This window comes from Pan paniscus, chromosome 11 (assembly GCF_029289425.2).
Source record: "Pan paniscus chromosome 11, NHGRI_mPanPan1-v2.0_pri, whole genome shotgun sequence".
NCBI classification, from domain to species: domain Eukaryota; kingdom Metazoa; phylum Chordata; class Mammalia; order Primates; family Hominidae; genus Pan; species Pan paniscus.
The window spans coordinates 18,300,246-18,323,108 of NC_073260.2; the positions used below are offsets into that span (position 1 = coordinate 18,300,246).

Genomic DNA, 22,863 nt, shown 5'->3' on the forward strand with positions numbered 1-22,863 from the left:
AGAAAATCAAAGAATATCAGATGTAAAATGGGCTCTGCAGCTCATTTAGACCAGAGTTTCTCTAAAGTGAGTTCTTTATAAAGAAATTAAAAATGGAAATTTAATACAGAACTTAAAATTCGAATTATATTGATTTTGTAACATTTTGAATTTATTTTATAAATTTGTTTTGAGTTTTTAATTATACAAAAATCATAAGCATAAGATTATACCGTTTTAAGTTTGTATATATTTAAGTATCTTTGTATCAAAAATTATTTTTATTATGTTATAAATAATAAAAAGCCAATGCTGAGGGTCCTCCATGACTTTTGTCCTTTAAAAAGACTATGCATATTACTCAAGTTTAAGAAACACTAATCTAAAAAATTTCTAATCAAACATAGGAATTCTTTAATTAATGTTCTTAGCAGTAAATGCTCATATCTCTTAACAAATTCTTCCACTTATTAGGTTTGTTAACAATTAAAATTCATTTATTAAAAGTGTTACTTTTATGGCATATACCTGTAATCCCAGCTACTCGGGAGACTGAGGCAGGAGAATCGCTTCAACCCAGAAGGCGGAGGTTGCAGTGAGCCAAGATCGCGCCACTGCACGCCAGCCTAGACAACAGAGTGAGACTCCATCTCAAAAAAAAAAAAAAAAAAAAAAAAGAAAGTGTTACTTTCAAAAGACATTCTTTTATCTGATACAATGTATTTGTGGCTCTTAGTTTTAAATTTAAATCAAACAAATTTAACTGAAATTAAAAATGCAGTATCTCAGTTGCACTAGCAACATTTCAAGTGTTCAAATAGCCCCTGGTAGCTAGTGGCTACCATAGTGAACAGCATAGATATAGAATATTTCTGTCATCACAAAAAGTTCTCTGAACAGTGCTGACCTATATGATTAACTGAAAAACTAGATTAAGGTGGGGCAATCATAGTCAGTACATATTTTAACCATTTAATTTTATCATAGCAATATCATGTATCTTTATTTGCCAATTGTTTAATGTTGTACCAAGGTCCTTTAAGTATGGGTCTATGGATTGCAGTGTCAAATCTCATTTATTACGTGCTACAAATTTAATGGATCATCTTTGTTCTATAGTTTCTTTTTTGTTGTTGTTGTTGTTGTTGAGACAGGGTCTCGCTCTGTCACCCAGGCTGGAAGACAGTGGTGTAATATGGGCTCACTGCAGCCTTCGCCTCCCAGGTTCAAGCAATTCTCCCACCTCAGCCTCTCAAGTAGCTGGGATTACAGGTGTGCACCACCACACCTGGCTAATTTTTGCATTTTTAGTAAAGAAGGTGTTTCACCATGTTGGCCAGGATGGTCTCGAACTCCTGACCTCAGGTGATCCGCCCATCTCGGCCTCCCAAAGTGCTGGGATTACAGGCATAGGTTACTGTGCCCAGACTGTTCTATAGTTTCTGTAACTTAAAAGGGGAGAAAGAACTTAAAGGCACTTACAAAGCAATCTGGGTGCAGAATATTTATAGATTTTTCTTGTTTTCCAAACTTTTACAATAATTTTGCATAGCTAATTCTACAGCAGTTGGTTTTTGTAATTAACTTTCATCCTGTGTTTCCAAAGCCTAAATTTTCATAGATACAGTTTTCTTTTTTATCACTTTTCATGCATTAAATTTACATATCATTGAATGTAAAGGGGATAATTACAAACATAAATTGGAAAATGAGCATCTCAACTCAGGGGAGCAGAAGTATGTGAGGTAATACTAAGGGTCCAGAGATGCTGGACACATGGGCACGGTGACTGATGCCTGTAATCCCAGCACTTTGGGAAGCCAAGGCAGGTGGATCACTTGAGGCCAGGAGTTCAGGACCAGCCTGGCCAACATGGTGAAACCCGTCTCTATTAAAAATACAAAAAAAAAAAAAGTTAGCTGGACATGGTGGCACACACCTGTAATCTCAGCTACTTGGGAGGCTGAGGCAGGAGAATCACTTGAACCTGGGAGGAAGAGGTTGTCGTGAGCTGAGATGGCACCACTGCTTTCCAGCCTGGGCAACAGAGTAAGTGAGACTCCATCTCAAAAAAAAAAAAAAAAAAAAAAAAAAAAAAAAAAAAAAAAAAGCTAAGGGTCCAGAGAATCGGTCAGGAGGTTTCACAAAGGGAATGGGGAGCATGGGGTAACCCAGCAAACTAATTGAGTGAAGGTTTCTTAAAGGCTTTTATAGTAGTAGTTTCACTAAATGTATATAAAATTTAGGAAACATGGAACCAAAGAGACTTTCAATTGCTTAAAGCTAAATTTTTATTATGTAATTAGACACTGAAGGGCTTTGGGCAAAATTTATTTACTCTTCTTGCTCCTGTATCACTTTTTAAATGATTACATATACATACTGATTGTTCTAATGAGATTACAGTTGTATTTAGAAAGTTAATGGTTTAATAACTTTAGAATTATTATACTTTTTCCATCAACAATTTCTTTTCCAGATACAACCAAAACAATTGCCTGGAGGACAAAACCCAGTTTCTTATGTGTATTTGGAAGTTGTATCAAAGCATTTTTCAAAATCAAAAAAAATGCCAATAACCTATGACAACGGATTTCTCTTCATTCATACAGACAAACCTGTTTATACTCCAGACCAGTCAGGTAGATTATAAGATATTTCTTTCTCTGGGTGGGGGATTTGACAGTATTGACACTATATTGTAGAGCTTTTTAATACCTGAAATTGAGTGGAGATCGGTTTCTTTCTAATTTGCTCAAAAGACTCTCAATTCCCAAAGACATCTATACTTACAAATATTTAATCGCATTTTAATTTTAAATTTATGGAGAAAGTGCTAAATAAATTACAAAACCAACAATTACATTACCTGCCCCATCATTTATTTCCAAGTAGAAAATGCTTTTTCAAAATTGTAAAATGTTATGTTAGATCTTATTTATTAAACAAATATAAGACTTAATTGCAAATATAATTTGGCAATGGGAAAATATAATTTATTGTAGAACCATGTTCATTAAAAATTCCACTGGGTCTGGAGCTAATCCCCAAACTGGAAAAATAAATCTAACCTAGGGGATCAGATATTTCAGCAGAGGATAAACTATATCACAGAAATATATGGATATTAATTTTCAAAGGGGATCTACCTAAGAAAGTTACTGTTAGAACATTGTTTAACATTCATGGTTCTTCTGTTAGAGGCAAAAGGGCAGAATAGCCAGTCAAAATCATGTGACTAGGAATGACTGGACCTATTCCCAATGAACCAAAAGTAAAACACAGAAAAGTGTGAATGCTTCCCAATATATTCATGTGTTTGCAAAGCCTTCCATTCCCCCGTTTCTCCCTCTCATCATCAATGACTTTTAAGTACATCAGAAATAGAATATTAGAGATGTATATGTGGGAAGGAGAGGCTATGGAATTTCATTAATGATATTCTTGGAGGAGGACAGAGAAAGGAAGTGGGGACCATCTGACTTTGTTGAAAAACTTTGTACACAGTAGATATTTGCTAAATGTTGGTCGATGTTGATGATGAGAATAGTGGGGTGGAACTGGACTGAACCATTACCATTTCAGCGGGAGCATTTGTTATGATCAGCTCAGAAAGGAAAAGCCTAAAGGGGGTGGAGATATTGCTTTCTACTTGGCCAGAATAAAATCGCCAGAATAATAGCATCTTTTTTCTCCAAGAGACAACTTGGTATACAAGGAAATAGTCTCTGCCCACAAAGGTTGGGTCCTTTTAGACATAATCATACCTAGAAACAAGCATATTATCTCTCTTGTCCTCCTCCTACATTGAAGGATTCTTTTTTGCTTGAATCCTGTTGACACGTCCCACAACTAAGGGTCATCAGTCTTTGTCCAGTAAGCAGTGTAATATCCAGAGGCTGGGACCTTCCTCGGTTATCAAGGCTTTCCTTAAGAATGGCTTCATGTCTCATGCCTGTAATCCCAGCACTTTGGGAGTCCGAGGTGGGGGGATCACAAGGTCAGGAGTTTAAGACCAGCCTGGCCAAGATGGTGAAACCCTGTCTCTACTAAAACTACAAAAATTAGCCAGGCACTGTGGCAGGCGCCTGTAATCCCAGCTACTCTGGAGGCTGAGGCAGGAGAATCACTTGAACCCAGGTGGCAGAGGTTGCAGTGAGCTGAGATCAAGCCACTGCACTCCAGCCTGGGCGAAAGAGTGAGACTTCGTCTCAGAAAAAAAAAAAAAAAAAAAAAAAGGCTTCATGTATTATTTCTCTATCAGGACTTTACTGTAAGATGATGTAATATCTGGCCAGGCACAGTGGCTCATGCCTGTAATCCCAGTACTTTGGGAAGCCCAGGTGGGTGGATCACTTGAGGTCAGGAGTTTGAGACCAGCCTAACCAACATGGTGAAACCCTGTTTCCACTAAAAATACAAAAATTAGCTGAGTGTGGTGGTGCACGCCTGTAATTCCAGCTACTCGGGAGGCTGAGGCATGAGAATTGCTTGAACATGGCAGGCAGAGGTTGCAGTGAGATCGCGCCACTGCACTCCAGCCTGGGCAACAGAGCAAGACTGTCTCAAAAAAAAAAAAAAAAAAAAAGAGGAAAAAAAAAGAAGACGATGTAATATCCTCATCCATTCTAATCGTAGAGGAAAATGAGAGAAGTTTCCTAAAAATATTGGCCCATTTCTGCGAGATAGTGAAGTAAATTGGTTAAAAGCAGACTCTGGAGTCAGATTGTCTGGGTTCAAGTCACAGCTTGAGCTGCTGTGAGCTGTATGACCCTGTGTGAATCACTCAGCCTCTCAGACTCCCACTTTCCTCACTTGTAAAATAGAGATAATAATACAACTTACCTCATAGAGTTGTGAGAATTAACTGAATTCGTATGTGTAAAGCACTTAAGATAGAGCCAAGCACACAGTAAGCACTAGGAAAGTGTTTTCCATTATTATCTATGGAATAGCACAAAGCCATATTTACAGAAAAGAAAAATAATTACTTAAAAGTATTTTTAATCATCTTGTTATTTATAGCTATAATGTCCCTATCAACACATTTAATCTGAAGATTCTTGAGGGATTTTTAGTGTAAGCATCTTTAGGATAAAGGCTTCAAGGCTTTACTGGATAAATGACTTTAGAATATTGCCCAAAATCCTTCAATTTCATAAAGCCTGTGTCCTGCCTTCTTCCCCAGCTTCATCACCTACTACGGCCCCACCCTCTATAGACACAAGCCAAACGGACCTCCTTTCAGATGCTTTCTCACACTGTTTCCCCATCCATATTAAGGCCTGTGTAACATGCTGTTGCCTCTACATGGTACATTCTTGCCCCTCCTTTGCCTTGTTGACTCCTACTTCACCTTCACGTGTCATCACAGACCCTTCTAAAGGCAGCTTTCCCTGATTTCCCTGACCTCTTCAAATCTCCCTCTTCTACATGCTCATAAGGCCAGGCAAATATCCTTTGTGGCACTTCACACCCTAGAATTTTACATATAATTGTGTTTGCCTCTTTCCTCCACACCATTAAAAGATGTCCATGTCCGATTTGTTTCACTACTGTATCTCAGTACCTAGCATAATGACTGGCACATTAGAAGGCATTCAAGGCCGGGCGTGGTGGCTCATGCCTGTAATCCCAGCACTTTGGGAGGCCGAGGCAGGCGGATCACAAGGTCAGGAGATCAAGACCATCCTGGCTCACACGGGATGTGAGCTAATACAAAAAATTAGCCAGGCATGGTGGTGGGCGCCTGTAGTCCCAGCTACTCGGGAGGCTGAGGCAGGAGAATGGCATGAACCCAGGAGGTGGAGTTTGCAGTGAACCGAGATTGCGCCACTGCACTCCAGCCTGACATTCAAAACTTTTTTTAAATTAATAAACCACATCTTTTATTTTTATTTTTATTTAGTGAGTGTCTCGCTCTGTCACCCAGGCTGGAGGGCAGTGGTGCAATCTTGTCTCATTGCAATCTCCGCCTCCCAGGTTCAAGCGATTCTCCAGCCTCAGCATCCCAAGTAAGTGGGATTCAGGCGCGTGCCACCATGCCTGGCTAATTTTGTATATTTAGTAGAGATGGGATTTCACCATGTTGGCCAGGCTGGGCTTGAACTCTTGGCCTCAAGTGATCCACTTACCTCGGCCTCCCAAAGTGCTGGGATTCCAGGTGTACCACTGCACCCGGCCAATAAGCCATATCTTTTATACAAAAAATTGTATAGATCTTGCCTCCAATGTACCATCGCTGTGAAGACAAGTTTAATTTTCTTTTTTTTTTTTTTTTTTTTTTTTTGAGACGGAGTCTCGCTCTGTCGCCCAGGCTGGAGTGCAGTGGCGCGATCTCGGCTCACTGCAAGCTCCGCCTCCCGGGTTCACGCCATTCTCCTGCCTCAGCCTCCCGAGTAGCTGGGACTACAGGCGCCCGCTACCACGCCCGGCTAATTTTTTGTATTTTTAGTAGAGACGGGGTTTCACTGTGTTAGCCAGGATGGTCTCGATCTCCTGACCTCGTGATCCGCCCGCCTCGGCCTCCCAAAGTGCTGGGATTACAGGCGTGAGCCACCGCGCCCGGCCGACAAGATTAATTTTCTAACCTAAACACAAACTGGGTTAAAAACTAGCCAAATAGTAGTAACAGAAATAATAATAAAATAAACATTTATTGATTACTTAGTATGTGTCAGGCTATGCAAAAGCTTTGCATTATTTAATTCTCACAAGGACACTATGAGCACACACTAGTATTCCTGTTTTACAAGTGAGTTAACTAAGGTTTAGAGGGATTAAGTATCCTGCTCAGGGACATACTAGAAAGTGGCGGAGGCAGGAGTGAAACCAAAGTGTTTAATTCCAGGGCCTGTGCTCTTAACTTTTGTGACTTTCTGACTTGGGCAGCTTCCCAGTGATACTCAGGCCTAGACTGAGCGTGTCCAAAAAGCAGGAGATAGGATTTGTGGTGGGAGACAGGTGTGAGGGGAAGGAGAGAGCAGAGAGGTGGGGCATTTACTGAGCACATTGTTTTTATCTTGTGAACTTAGTAAAACCAGTGTTAATGTGACTTCTTATATAGAGCTTTGCATAATACTGATCTTTTAAAAGATACTGGGTTTATGGTGCCAGTTCTATTTTATTTTGTGGGTAAAGTTTTGGCCATGAAATGATTTGAGCATCAGCAACACCCTAGAGAAATTAAGTTTGTCATTGGAAAGAATTAGAACACTGTGTCTCAAACAGCTGTGAGTTAAAAGCGAAACAGATGCTTTTGTTTAAAAAGTAGGGATCTATTAACTGACAGAAAGAAATGGAAGAGAACTAACAGTTATTGAGCCCCTGCCATTGCTCTTTTAACAATGAGCGAACAAGTGTAGGATCTGGCTCAATAAATAGAACAAAACCATATAATCCAAAGCTGCCTTTTGCAATAAGAGCTAATTTGGAGCCTTGTGGGTTTTCATAAGTGGAAGAGTGTATGTCTGAATCAAGCTCCCAATTTTCCATTAAGATCTTCAACTCTGAGACAATATATTATGCTCCTCTATAACCATATGGTGACGTCACTATTTTGCTACTATGAAATTCTTAATAAATAATGGCCTAATTACAGGTGTAATTAATTTCATACTGTGAATGTTTTCTCAAAACATTGTAGGTAAATGTATTTTAAGAAAGTGAACTGTACTTTAAATCCACTAAGAGAAATAGTTCTTTAAAGGAATCCCTGAGGATTCTCTTAAATAAGAGAATCTTTAGTAATGTATATGTCTGCAAACTAATTTTTGTTTTTTTCAAATATGGACTTTTGTGTATTGAGTTTTTTAAAGTAAGATTCATCTCTTTTAAGGATGGTTGTTTTAAAAAATATCCTTGTTTTTAGCAGAGTTTTTGATTATATCAATTATTCTTACAGTAAAAGTTAGAGTTTATTCGTTGAATGATGACTTGAAGCCAGCCAAAAGAGAAACTGTCTTAACTTTCATAGTAAGTATTTTATTTATTTAAATAATACTTTAATTCATTTTTCAGGACAAGAATCTCATTTCATAACCCTGTCCTCACACTGCACTAAATCATTCAATGTTCCATAAATGGTTATTGAACATCTGCAATGAGTATAGAATCATAGATCTATACCTCTGTAATACACGTATGTGAAAGGCTCAGACAAATTAAATTTCAATAACTTGAAGGATTTTGAGCTAAACCATTTAAGTACAATCTTGCTGATTTATTTTTTAAAGAACACCCACTGGCCGGGCGTGGTGGCTCACACCTGTAATCCCAGCACTTTGGCAGGCCGAGGCAGGTGGATCACGAGGTCAGGAGATTGAGACTAACCTGGCCAACATAGTGAAACCTCGTCTCTACTAAAATACAAAAAATTAGCTGGTGCAGTGGCGGGCGCCTGTAGTCCCAGCTACTCGGGAGGCTGAGGTGGGGGAATTGCTTGAACCCGGGAGGCAGAGCTTGCAGTGAGCCGAGATTGTGCCACTGCACTCCAGCCTGGTGACAGTGTGAGACTCCATCTCAAAAAAGAAAATCTAAAAAAAAAACAAAAAACAAAAAACCACCCACCAATCACTAAGAATTGACTGAATACCCATTTAACTATAAGATATACATAATGGATATATCTATTATGTATTTATTATGTGCAAAAGAACTATATTTAATGGTACTTACTCTGAAGGAACTTAGAGTTTAATAACTATTATACTAACACAAAAAATCTTGCTAAATCATGAGTTAAAGATTGGCAGTAATTCACCATTTATCAGACATGACATATGTAACAGACGCTGTGCATTGAACTCCCATGATCTCATCTAATTTGTGTCACATACCTCAAACACTTTTGTGAGGAAATAAAATAATACAACTAGTTATAACTGCTCAGTTATTAACAGTAGGTATACTACTAATGGTCCTTCAATATAGGCTGCAGCACTTTTTCTGCTACTCAAAAAAAACCCCAAAAAATAAAAATAAAAACTTATCAGAATGCAGGTGCAAAAGCATAGATACTACAGAACAAAACCGTACTAAAATATAAAACAAATAAATTATACAGTAGGACAAATACCATGAGCTCAGAGGGAAGACCAATGAGAGGTGAGAGTGGGGGTGATACACATCCTTCTCTGGAACGGAGTAGTTAAAGGGAACCCTGAGTTGGGTGTTAATGAAAGGAATTGACATAAATTATTTAAAAATAGTGAAGACCATCCATGTAAGAAACAGTGTGAGTTAAGCTATGGGGGCAAGAAGAAATAAAAAAAATGAAGCTAGTAAATAAACTGATTGACTGATAGAATGTCTGAAAGAGAACTAAGGAGAGCAATGTCAGCTCAAATGCCCTTTTTCTATCAGGGAATAATAGGGGTGTGGATGTATGCTCTTTATCCAACGTCTTCATGGTTGAACTTAAGTGACGCAGAATCATGGCATAACCTGCAGAAAAATGAATGTCAGTCATCTCTTGTAAGAGCTGCCCCAGGAAGAAAAGATTGAGGAAGCTGATCCCAGAGCCTTAAGGAGTTAATATAGAGGAAGTATCCTCAAAATAGTACCTGAGAAAGATGATCTTAGAAGAATTGTGCACAATGGATAGTGCGATGAAGAAGAGCCATAAAAATACTCAGCCAGAAGTATAATTCTTGTTCAAAATAGGCTTCTATAAGTTTTACAATTAATTAAGAAATAAAACCTCTAAAATCCAACTGTGAATTTCAGTCATGGTAAATGGTGCTGAGATTTTTTGCTTTGGGTTTTTTGTTTGTTTGTTTGTTTGTTTTTGTTTGTTTGTTTTTGACAGGGTCTTGCTCTGTCACCAAGGCTGGAGTGCAGTGGTGTGATCATAGCTCACTGTAGCCTCAAACTCCTGGGCTCAAGCCATCCTCCCACCTCAGCTTCCTGAGTAGCCAGGACTACAAGCACCCATCACCACACCCTGCTAACTCTTTAAACATTTTTTTGTAGGCTGGTCACAGTGACTCATGCCTGTAATTGTAATCCCAGCACTTTGGGAGGCTAAAATGGGAGGATTGCTTGAGCTCAGGAGATTGAGACCAGCCTGGGCAACCTAGAGAGACCTCATCTCTACTAAAAATTAAAAAAAAAAATAGCTGGGCATGGTGGCATGTGCCTGTGGTACCGGCTTCTTGGGAGGCTGAGGTGGGAGGATTGCTTGAGCCTGTGAGTTCAAAGCTGCAGTGAGCTATGATCACACCACTGCACTCCAGCCTGGATCACAGAGCAAGATCCCTGTCTCAAAAAAGTTTTTTGTACAGATGGGGGACTCACTTATGTTGCCTGCTATGTTTATGTGTTGAGTTAAGGCTGAATTGGACCCCCATGTGTAGTCCAAAGAAAGTCAAAACCTCATTTCAATTATTTGCTAACCCAAACACAAAATTAAGTTTATGGGGAGGCTTTACGAGAACTATCAAGTCTGTTTAACCATTTGAGAGTTTTACCAAGCTGAAAAATGCCCATATTATACATTTATAAAACATCTGGCTAAAAAATATAATTTATAGAATATTTGCTTTTGAAAGCTTTAAATGAACATATATAAAAATTAGATTCTGGTATTTATAAAGCCAACCAAATTCACATTTAGTTTATCAAAAACATCATTGTTTGTTTGTTCGTTTGTTTGTTGTTGTTTTTACGTGTTGTTACACTTCATCTTTTAGATGTACAACTGAGAGTTGAGTCTCTTCAAGATAATGAGGAGAGATGGGGAAGATTGGAAAAAGAAGAAGGGAAGTGGCTGAAATGAACCATATTTCCTTTCTATAACATTTAACTGATCTTCATCCTTCATATTTAATTTGAAGACATGGGTATTTGTCTTCAAATATTTGATCTATAAATATTTTGTACATCAAAGATTGTATAATCAGTTAAATTTTTAAAAATGTAGTTTCTGGCCTTTGAGGGTGTTTGTTTTTATTTACAGGATCCTGAAGGATCAGAAGTTGACATGGTAGAAGAAATTGATCATATTGGAATTATCTCTTTTCCTGACTTCAAGATTCCGTCTAATCCTAGGTATGTAAAAATAATTGTTAAAACCACATATGGAACTTTTGGTGAAGAAGCAGGTAACCAGTTAAAGGGGGCCACCTAGTGTTAACAAAGGGTGTCACATAGGTGGATATGCAAAATCTTTTGAAGTCTAGCAAGAACTTAAGCTCTGTTCTTGGCAAAAAATTTCCAATACTTCTCAGCCATTCTTTTTACATATAGAAATAAAAATTGGGAAGAGGAAAAAATAGTACCCAGGTTTTTTTGTCGTAAAAACCATCAACTCCTACCCCTCAAAGTATCTAATAGATTGTCAGTTTAAAAGGCTGTTGTGGTCTTGTTCCTTGCTGTGGTTGCTATAAAATATGGTCGTCTGTAGTTTTTGCCTGGATAAACTACCAGAAGGCAAAGTCCAAGAGGGAAGGAGTTCTCAGAGCTATGTCTATTATTTGGCCTCACATGAAAGGATTTAAGAAAAAGTTTAAACAGGGTTCGATGTAATAAATATTCAATGAACACATTCTTGGTTTGTGCAAATCACAATAGGAGGGAGAGATACAAAATAAATAATCCACAGTCCCTGCTTTCAAGAAATTTGTAATAGGCCAGGTGCGGTGGCTCATGCCTGTAATCCCAACCCTTTGGGAGGCCAGTGTGGGTGGATCACCTGAGGTCGGGAATTTGAGACCAGCCTGGCCAACATGGTGAAACCCCGTCTCTACCAAAAATACAAAAAAAGCCAGGCATGGTGGCAGGCACCTGTAATCCCAGCTACTCGGGAGGCTGAGGCAGGAGAATCACTTGAATCTGGGAAGTGAGGGTTAAAGTGAGCCAAGATCATGCCACTGCACTCCATGTTGGGCAACAAGAGCAAAACTCCAACTAAGATAGAAAGAAGAAGGAAGGAAGGAAGGAAAGAAAGAGGGAGGGGAGGGAGGAAGGAAGGAGGGAAGAAAAGAAAGAAAGAAATTTATAATAGAGCAGAATGAATAAGACAAGTGCATCTATACATGGCTGCACTAGAATTTTAGAGCAACATCTTTTTATGGTCATTTTTCCTCTGCCCTCAGTTAATTCACTGATTGAAATTTTTCTAAAAATTTAAATTGAATTTGGAGGTTTTAAATAACTTGGATAATTTAAAAATTGTGTACATTCTTGAAAATACTACATGTTCCATAGTGCAGAATTAAGCCTATTATTTTATTACTGCTATCATTTCTCCAACTTCATCTTGTGCCACTTGCCCCATGGCAAATTATGTGCCAGCCATGGTCTGGCATGTCCAGTGCTTTCCTACCTCCGTACCTTTGCACATGTCATCCCCTCTACTTGGAATGGGCTTCACCTGGCTCATCATAAGCCTGGCTTCTTTTCATTGTTATGACCCAGAGTAGAAGCTGCTACAAAAAGGCTATTCCTGGATGCATGATGTAATGTAATCTCTTGCTTTGTTTTACTCCCTATCTCAGCATCTTGTTTATTTTCTTCATGACACTTATCTCAATGTCATCATCATTTCTTTACTTGCTTGCTGGCATTTTTATTCCCCACTAGCTTATAAACTCTTTAAGGTGGGCCTTGTCTGTATTGCACACCAGCAGTTCAACATCATAGGCCCTTGATAAATATTCATTGAATTGATGATGATGGTAATAATCATTATTATAATACTATTAACATTTGTGGACTTCATAGCCAATCTGCAAGGTAGGCTCAGTATATATATGTGTGTGTGTGTGTATATATATGTGTGTATACACACACATATATATACACACACACACACACACACATAGTTTTTTTTGAAACAGAGTCTCACTCTGTCACCCAGGCTGGAGTGCAGTGGTGTGATCTCAGCTCACCACAGCCTTGATCTCCCGGGCTCAAGCAATTTTCCCACCTCAGCCTCCTAAGTAGCTGGGACTACAAGCATGCACCACCACACCAGACTAATTTTTGTATTTTTTTGTAGAGATGGGGTTTCCTCATGTTGCCCGGGCTGGTCTTGAACTCCTGGGCTCAAGCGATCCTCCTGCCTTGGCCTCCCAAAGTGCTGGGATTATAGGCATGAGCCACTATACCTGGCCTAGTATATATTTTTGAATAAAGGTTATTAATTAAAGCCAGGTCATTTTCATCTTTTAAAAACCATGCTTTGTTTCCAACCATAAATTCATTTTTGTGAGGTGTAAATTTTATCATCTGTATAAGCTTGTCTTGTATTATATGTTTCTAGAGACATTATTATGGATTTTGTACTGTATTTTGGATTTTAGTATTATGTTAGCATAATTAGGCTCCAAGATTAAATAAATTCTCAGAAATAAGTTCTTCAAATCAAAACTAATGACTGTATTAAGATAAAATACCAGGAAAAATAATATAATATATGAAAAACTGGTTACTAAACAATATCTATTATCTATTATCCTAAAAATGCTCAATTATTTATTGCTTAAAAATCAGTCACAAATAAAATATATTACTTAGGTTTTATATATCTTTGTGTATTCTTCCCTCTTTAAAACAGGAATTTATTAGATCTCCTCTGAGTGAATTAAAAACATTTGATGACATCTATAATTTTAAATATTTTGCTTCCACAGATATGGTATGTGGACGATCAAGGCTAAATATAAAGAGGACTTTTCAACAACTGGAACCGCATATTTTGAAGTTAAAGAATATGGTAATTTCTGACAAGTAAAAGTTTTTCTTTGTTTTTTGTTTTTTGTTTTTGAGATGGAGTCTCGTTCTGTTGCCCAGGCTGGAGTGCAGTGGCACGATCTCAGCTCACTGCAACCTCCGCCTCCTGGGTTCAAGCAATTCTCTGCCTCAGCATCCCGAGTAGCTGGGATTACAGGCACCAACCACCATAGCCGGCTAATTTTTGTATTTTTAGTAGAGACAGGGTGTCACCATCTTGGCCAGGCTGGTCTTGAACTCCTGACCTCGTGATCCACCCACCTCGGCCTCCCAAAGTGCTGGGATTACAGGCATGAGCCACCGCACCCAGCCAATTAAAAGTTTTTCTATAAAAAGTTAGTGTTTTGCAATAATTCTTTTTAATAATGTAGTTAATGCAAAATTATTCCCAGATGAAGATGAGGCAGCCTGCACGTATGGCTAGAAGTACTGGCTAGAGGTTGGAGGGAGGAGTAGTAGTTGAATGCCTAGATTCTAGTTCCAGCATGCCTTTAACCCTGATCAAGCAGAACAACCTCTGTGTACTTGTGTTCCCCATCAGAGAGCTGGAAGAGATCTAGTCCCCTGAAGAGCTTGACTAGTAAAGATCCTTTCTAGAATTGTGATTATTATTAGGAGAAACTTAAATAGTCATAGATGAGGTGAGTGGAACCCAGTAAAACCAATAAATGATTTACTTGAGTCTTAAAACAAATTAGTGACAAAACAAAAACAACAATTAGGTTTTCTTACCCCTAGTCCAACACTATTTTCTGGCTCCTAACTTCCTAATATATTAATTTGAATATTTAAGATATTCTTATTATTTGAAATAAATTATATTAATAGACTAACAAGTAACGTAAATAGTTTAATCTTTCATTTCTTATAGTAGTTTACTAGCATTTCTGTGTGCTCTGCTATCAAATTTAACTTTCTTCTGCTTGAAGCCATTTTTTATTCCCTCAAGAGATTCATAATGACATGGAGAAGAATAAATACTGACACAAATTTTAACAATTAACAAGAAAAACAGTGACAAAACAAATTTGTTATGATGAAACTCAACCTTCAAGATTACAGGCTCTCTGTAACATATAATCCTAACCCATCTCCCTTCTTCTAAGTGTTTTTGTATTTTCTCTGTATATCTAGAATCCACCCACCTCTTACTGTCTGTAGCCACTCTCATCAATTCATCAGCACTCTCCCTCCTGGACTACAGCAAAAGCCTCCTAACTGATGTCTCTGCTTCCAAGCTATCTTGCTTGGTATTAGCCAAAATAATCTTGAAATGCAAATTTCATTATGTTATGTCACAATTGAAAAGTTTTTTTGTTTTCAAGGAACCTATACTCTAATGGAAGAAATAACCTATTGCCTATAATAAATGCTGTAATCAAAATATAGGCAAAGTGCTTCTGGATTGACCTCTGATTGGTGGAGTGGGAAGGTTCTGCAGAGATTGTTGTTGGTGATGATGATGATGACGATGATGATTATGATAATAAGGTGGATGTTGTGTTGATGTTACAGCTTGTCCAACTATACCAGAAAGTCTAGCTGTTTGCTAGGCTTTAAAGTCTGCTCTAATCAAAATGGTAATATTACCTGTTTGTTTTTATTTTCAGTCTTGCCACATTTTTCTGTCTCAATCGAACCAGAATATAATTTCATTGGTTACAAGAACTTTAAGAATTTTGAAATTACTATAAAAGCAAGGTAAGAACATTTGTTTTTTTGTTGTTTTTATTTTTATTTTTCAAATTAACTCAACTCTGGTTGATGATAGTTGCCCAAAGTGAGATCTGTGATTTATTATCAAAGTGTGCCATGATTTGGGGACTAATTGATAAAGGAGACATCATACTGGTAGTTTATTTGCTTATTCTGATTTTAGCTGATTCTGAGTTTAGCTTTGTAGGCTATTCAACAGCAAAAACAAAGAAAAGTGCCAAAGATCTAAGTTTGGTGTATGTGTTTAGAAACTAGGGTGACTTAGAATGTTGGGACTGAGATATGAAGGATTCACTTCCTATCTTTTTTTAATGATTTAATCAGCCAGCTAATGCTGCATAACTACTTCAAAACCCAGTGCCTTGAAACTCCCACCATTTATGAGTCAGCTGGGAAGTTCTGCTGATCTGGGCCAGGCTGGTGTCAGCTGGGCTCACCCATGTAGCTGCAGCCAGTTGGTAGGTCAGCTGGGGGCTGGCTGGTCTAGGAAGATCCTGTCCATATGTCTGGCAGTTGGATGGGGCTAAAAGTGTGTGTGCCTCTCATCATCCAGCAGGCTAGCTTGTAGCAGCAGCAACACTCAAAGAGGGAATGGAAGCATGAAAGTCCCCCTGAGCCTAGGCTTGGTGCTGGCACACCATCACTTCCACATATTCTTTTGTCCAAAGCAAGTTACAAGCTCAGCCCAGAGGAAATAGACCCCTCCCACACATTGTGGACACAAGGAACTGTGCAAAGGTCGTTGATACATGGGGAGGTAGAGAATTGGGGGTTAGTTTTGCAAGCAACTTATCACAAAAGCTTAGGTCATTTTAAAATTACAATATAATGTAGTTATACCAATCTATATAACTATATGTGTGGGGTACTCTTCTAAGTACTCAGCATATATTAGCACATTTAATCTTTACAACAACTCTATGCGTTGATATTGTTACTATTCCCATGTTACAAGTGGAAAAACTGAGGTACATAAATGTTTAATAATTTGCTCAAAATCATACAGCTAGTAAGTTGCACAGCCTGTCTGGTTCCAGAGTCCATGCCTCAAACATTACCCTATGCTAGCTCTCTTATTAGCATTGATTTGGAAAATAGAGTGTTTATTACTTGGTCTAAACCAGCATAAAAGGCTCACTTGAGAGAAAATTATAGAAACTGACCTCCTATAATGGGGACTATTTATTCAAACCATAAATAAGGAAAGTTAGCTCTTGCTATAGTATTATTTGCTGGGTAGAAAGTTTACTTTATTCTTATTTTAATTCTAAACTAAAAAGGGAAACATGCAGTTTAAATTTTTTATGAAGAATAGATCTCATATAACAGTGAGATTGGACATGTCCCTTTTAAAAACATAAAAGAAAACAGAGAGTAGCTGATATCAAAATTATCAAGGAAGTAATTTGGCATATAGGAGAGGGCCCTAATTCTAAGTCTTGTGATCTCCCCAAGGTCAATTTTTTTCATCTAGCACATAGCTTTATTAATGTGGCTTTATGAGGATGAAATGTAATAGTGCATGAAGGACACTTTATTTATTATTATTATACTTTAAGTTCTAGGGTACATGTACACAACGTGCTGGTTTGTTACATAGGTATACATGTGTCATGTTGGTTTGCTGCACCTATTAACTCATCATACATTAGGTATTTCTCCTAATGCTATCCCTCCCCTGTCCCCCACCCCATGACAGGCCCCAGGGTGTGATGTTCCCTGCACTGTGTCCAAGTGTTTTCATTGTTCAGTTCCCACCTGTGAGTGAGAACATGCGGCATTTGGTTTTCTGTCCTTGTGGTAGTTCACTCAGAATGATGGTTTCCAGCTTCATCCATGTCCCTGCAAAGGATATGAACTCATCCTTTTTTATGCCTGCATAGTATTCCATGGTGTATATGTGCCACATTTTCTTAATCCAGTCTATCACTGATGGACATTTAGGTGGATTCCAAGTCTTTGCTAGTGTGAATAGTGCTGCAGTAAACATACATGTGCATGTGTCTTTATAGCAGCATGATTTATAATCCTTTGGGTATATACCCAGTAATGGAATCACTGGGTCAAATTGTATTTCTAGTTCTAGATCCTTGAGGAATTGCCACATTGTCTTCCACAATGGTTGAACTAGTTTACACTCCCACCAACCGTGTAAAAGCGTTCCTATTTCTCCACATCCTCTCCAGCATCTGTTGTTTCCTGACTTTTTAATGATTGCCATTCTAACTGGTGTGAGATGGTATCTCATTGTGGTTTTGATTTGCATTTCTCTGATGACCAGTGATGATGAGCATTTTTTCATGTGTCTGTTAGCTGCATAAATGTCTTCTTTTGAGAAGTATCTGTTCATATCCTTTGCCCACTTTTTGATGGGGTTGTTTGTTTTTTTCTTGTAAATTTGTTTAAGTTCTTTATAGATTCTGGATATTAGCCCTTTGTCAGATGGGTAGATTGCAAAAATTTTCTCCATTCTGTGGGTTGCCTGTTCACTCTGATGGTAGTTCCTTTTACTGTGCAGAAGCTCTTTAGTTTAATTAGATCCCATTTGTCAATTTTGGCTTTTGTTGCCATTGCTTTTGGTGTTTTAGTCATGAAATCCTTGCCCATGCCTATGTCCTGAATGGTATTGCCTAGGTTTTCTTCTAGCGTTTTTATGGTTTTAGGTCTACCATGTAAGTCTTTAATCCATCTTGAATTAATTTTTGTATAAGGTATAAGGAAGGGATCCAGTTTCAGCTTTCTACATATGGCTAGCCAGCTTTCCCATCACCATTTATTAAATTGGGAATCCTTTCCCCATTTCTTGTTTTTGTCAGGTTTGTCAAAGATCAGATGGTTGTAGATGTGTGGTGTTATTTCTGAGGCCTCTGTTCTGTTCCATTGGTCTATATATCTGTTTTGGTACCAATACCATGCTGTTTTGTTTACTGTAGCCTTGTAGTATAGTTTGAAGTCAGGTAGCATGATGCCTCCAGCTTTGTTCTTTTTGCTTAGGATGAAAGACACTTTAAAGTGCCTCAAGTGCTTTACGTAATTTCAAATTGTTACATTTTATCTGAATCCTGTTATTGTAACCATGTTAGTAAAACAGTTTTGTGCTATTGTCTGACAGATATTTTTATAATAAAGTAGTCACTGAGGCTGATGTTTATATCACATTTGGAATAAGAGAAGACTTAAAAGATGATCAAAAAGAAATGATGCAAACAGCAATGCAAAACACAATGGTAAGATGTTAAGACACAGTCACTCACACCTACAGATGCATCCAGAGGTGAGAGATGAGAAGTTACTTAAAAACCATCTAGTCCAATCCCCCATTTTAGATAGGTTGAAACTTAAAATCCTCCATTGGCTTCCCTTTGCCTTTAGGGTAAAGTTCATTTTCCTTGGCATCAGCCTCCCTTGCCAGCTGATCTCATGCCCTTTCCTCCCTCCCTCCCCTTTGTATTAATCACTCCAATTTCTCTAACTGACCAAAGTCTCTCTTGCCTCCAGGTCTTTACAATATCATTTATTCTGCTTGAAAATGCTCTTTCCCATTGTCACCTCCTGCCCCTTCTTTGCCTGGCTAATTCCTTCTCATTCTTTAAGTTTCAACATTGACAGCCTTTCTCTGGGAAGCCTCCCCTGACTCTTCTACACTAGGTTAGCTGCCCCAGCTGTATAGCCTCTTTTCTTAACACATTCTTCACATTTCATTGCAGTGGTTCTCAACTAGGAGTGATTTTTTATCCCCAAGGAGACATTTGGCAATGTCCAGAGACGTTTGTGGTTGCTACTGGTATTTACTAGGGAGAGGCCAGAGATGCTGCTAAATTCCTACCATGCACAGAGCAGGCCCCTACAACAAAGAATTATCCTGTTCAAAATGTCAATAATGCTGAGGGGTTGAGAAACCCTTCTTTATTGGAATGGCTTGTTTACTTATCTATCATTTTCAATATTAAACTATTTGTGAGTCTGAATCATTTCCCTTATATGCCCAGAGACAGCATAGTTTCTTGCAAGGAAATATTCGTGAAGTTATTTGTCCATAGTTTAGGGCTAATGATTGCTGGAACTGAGATTAGGGCGCTGGTTCCCTTTCCCTTATTCAGCGTTCTTTACATTATACCACAGATGATATGAGTTCATGTCATTTTTGCTCACTTTTGCATATTCATTTGGTTTGCATCATCAATCATTTATCCTCTACAATCTTATTAATTCAAGATGTAAATTAAATGCATTTTTAAAATGCAAAATTCTGTGCTAGACACTGGGATTTAAAGCTAAATAAGACAAAAATGCCTGCCCTCAAGTCATTCAATTTTATAAGAAAAAATAAGGCAAAGTTTATTTTACTGTTGTGTTAATAATTAAATAATATAGTATGACTTAACCCCACATCCCTTTACTCATTGTGTGTTTTAAAATTAGTATTTAAATTTGTAAGCAGTGAAGTACAAATTAAATATTATAAAAACCAACAAACTCTCAGTTAAGGGCGGAAGTACGCTGAGAGGCCTAGAAAGATGAATGATGATGCAGGAATTGGAAGAAGGCGTGTTTGTCAGCTATTACCAAAAAGACCTGTTGGACCATGTGATGTTCAAGACTCTTCTACTTCTATAATTCTATACAAATAATTAGAAAATAACATCCTGGGCTTAATTGTGGACTCGGTTATCTACTTTACTTTTGACACTAAACCATTCTTCTGACATTTACCTTCAATTTAGAGGCTAGTAAAAGCAGATTTTATTAATTTTTCTTTATAAGTTCTTCTCTGAAATAACTCCTCCTTTTTCTCCTTTTAAAAAGTTGATAAATGGAATTGCTCAAGTCACATTTGATTCTGAAACAGCAGTCAAAGAACTGTCATACTACAGTTTAGAAGATTTAAACAACAAGTACCTTTATATTGCTGTAACAGTCATAGAGTCTACAGGTAAGTGTGTGTGTGTGTGTGTGTGTGTGTGTATACTTTCTTTTGAAAACTATTTAGACAGAATATTAAAGATATAAATAATTTCCAATTTCTATAATTATTTCACATTGTATTTTCTTTCATAGTTAAATATAATTATAAGAAGTAGACTTTTATATAGTTATAAAAAGGCAGTAGGGCTCTGCTTCTTTTTAGTCATTGGGCAAGCCATTGGGTCCCTATTACCTCCACTTCTACTGCACAAATGGGAAAACCGTACCCAATTCATGTCCAAAGTAGTTCTGCAGGCTCTCTGCCTTGACCATTTGGCACCCTAGTGTCCTCACCTGGTGAAAATCAAAACCAAAATAAGATTATGTATGTAAAACTATTTGATAAAGTACTATACAAATAAAAGGTATTACTATTATCATTATTATAGTCTACATAATGATGGAGTCAAACTGAATGTTTCCTAAAGCCTAAAGTTTTCAACATTATTTTAATGTTCCTTCTTTTTATTTTTTCCTCAACTTATTTTAAATAAGTTCATTTTAAGCAGTATCTATGAGATATTTAAAGTATTGCCAAACAGACAGGCTTGCAAACATTAATGATGTATGATGCCTACACTAAAGTGGCTTACAAATTAGCATCAGGTATAAGACAGGTGAAGAAAGAACTGTTGCAAGAAAGAATTCCATATGAGCTCTAAGCAAAATATTAATGCAATAGGATTCAGAGGAAGGTGAGCTTCTAGATGATTGTTGAGCAAGCAAGAACAGTGTTGTGAAGATGATCAGTCTTGAAAAATAATTAGGGTTTTGAGGCAGAGTTGCTAGACGGGGTGAAACAGAAACCCTCCACAGAGAGGGCAGATGAAGAACAGTAGATGGTGAAGCTTAATCTTTGAGGACAGCAGATCATCCAGTTTGGCTAAAATATAGGATATGTATAGAATGTATTAGAGATGTAATATTGGAAAGGAGTTTGGGAATATTAAAGCTTCAAATGTTATTCTTAATAGTTTAACTTAATCTTTACCTGGAGGATAACATTATTGGGCTCTTGCCAGTTGTCCGGTCATGTCCTTTCCCTTCCCTTCCCTTCCCTTCCCTTCCCTTCCCTTCCCTCCCCTCCCCTCCCCCTTCCCCTTCCCCTCCCCTCCCCCTTCCCCTTCCCCTCCCCTCCCCTCCCCCCTCCCCTCCCTCCCTCCCCTCCCGAGTCTTGCTCTGTTGCCCAGACTGGAGTGCAGTGGTACAGTCTCAGCTCAATGCAACCTCCGCCTCCTGGGTTCAAGCAATTCTCCTGCCTCAGCCTCCCGAGTAGCTGAGATTACAGGCATATACCACCATGCCTGGCACTTTTTTTGTTTTCATTTTTTAGTTTTAGTAGGGATGAGGTTTCGCCATGTTGGCCCAGCTGGTCTCGAACTCCCCTTCAGGGTTCTTTCTATATCAAGCTCCCTTTTTCTGATTTCTCTCTATGTATCTATGCTCTGTGAACACCAACCCCCATCCCCCACCTCCACCTCTGTAAGGCTCAGTTTCTGGCCTGACCCTTCCCTCTCTCCTCAATCCCTTGAATACAGTCAACTGAAACTCAGGCCACTGATGAAAAGTGGTGTCCCTTCCTGGCATCCTTCCTCAGTCCAGTCCTGTAGCTCTACTTCTCCAAGGGCTTCTCTACATACGAGCTTGTGCATAAGGCCTTGGAAACTCCTGAGGTCTAAACTCTTCTCTGCTGTGCCCCTCTGAAGCAAGACCTATGTCCTACTTACTACTGGTAAATGAATGAATGCAAGAATGGAGTGAGTGAATGAATAAGTCTGTGGAGACATATAGAGATGAAATGGATATCCATACAGATCATGATACTCCTAAAAACTGTCAACATGATGCTTGCCATTTCCTTAGGTGGATTTTCTGAAGAGGCAGAAATACCTGGCATCAAATATGTCCTCTCTCCCTACAAACTGAATTTGGTTGCTACTCCTCTTTTCCTGAAGCCTGGGATTCCATATCCCATCAAGGTAGATGGGGTGAGGGGGTAGACGTTGCTACATATGATCATCTTATTCTATTCATGGAAAACATGTGGGTGGCAAACAGGGTAAGAATGTTGCCGTGAAGTCACAGAGGGAGCTTATTCTGTGAAACCTGCCCCTCCTGGTGGACACAGACAGGGATGGGAAATTGCAGGTCAGCTGCAGCCTTGGCAATGACTTCAAAAGTGAGGGCAAGATAGCCTTGTATTAGGCATCCCTAAATAAACATTAAATTATATGTAATAAATAAGCATTAAATTATATGTAAATAAAATCTCATAAGACTCTAGTTCAAAAAATACAAACATTTAAAATTATTTGGTGGCAAATTCTTAAAAAGCCTTAAGATGGAGATATCATTCCTTGAAAATAGACTCCTTTCTCTCACTATGTTTTTGCCTCCAGTGTGTCTCATTTGTTTCCCTCTGTCTCTGTGTTGTCTTTGTGCATAACTCTGTTCAATCTCTTGTCTCTG

The 22,863-nt window shown here is 38.3% G+C and overlaps 1 protein-coding gene across 3 annotated transcripts in view; it reads left to right on the forward strand.

Moving 5' to 3' along the window:
* C5 (complement C5) overlaps positions 1-22,863 on the forward strand; it is a 123,015-nt gene that overhangs the window by 29,528 nt on the left and 70,624 nt on the right. For all 3 annotated transcript variants that reach the window (XM_024930018.4, XM_055117684.2, XM_063594244.1), the window contains 8 exons: positions 2,459-2,621; positions 7,883-7,953; positions 10,937-11,028; positions 13,614-13,696; positions 15,324-15,414; positions 18,542-18,656; positions 20,236-20,362; positions 22,258-22,373. In XM_024930018.4, coding sequence (XP_024785786.2) covers positions 2,459-2,621; positions 7,883-7,953; positions 10,937-11,028; positions 13,614-13,696; positions 15,324-15,414; positions 18,542-18,656; positions 20,236-20,362; positions 22,258-22,373 — 858 coding nt within the window. The remainder of the gene's footprint in view (positions 1-2,458; positions 2,622-7,882; positions 7,954-10,936; positions 11,029-13,613; positions 13,697-15,323; positions 15,415-18,541; positions 18,657-20,235; positions 20,363-22,257; positions 22,374-22,863) is intronic.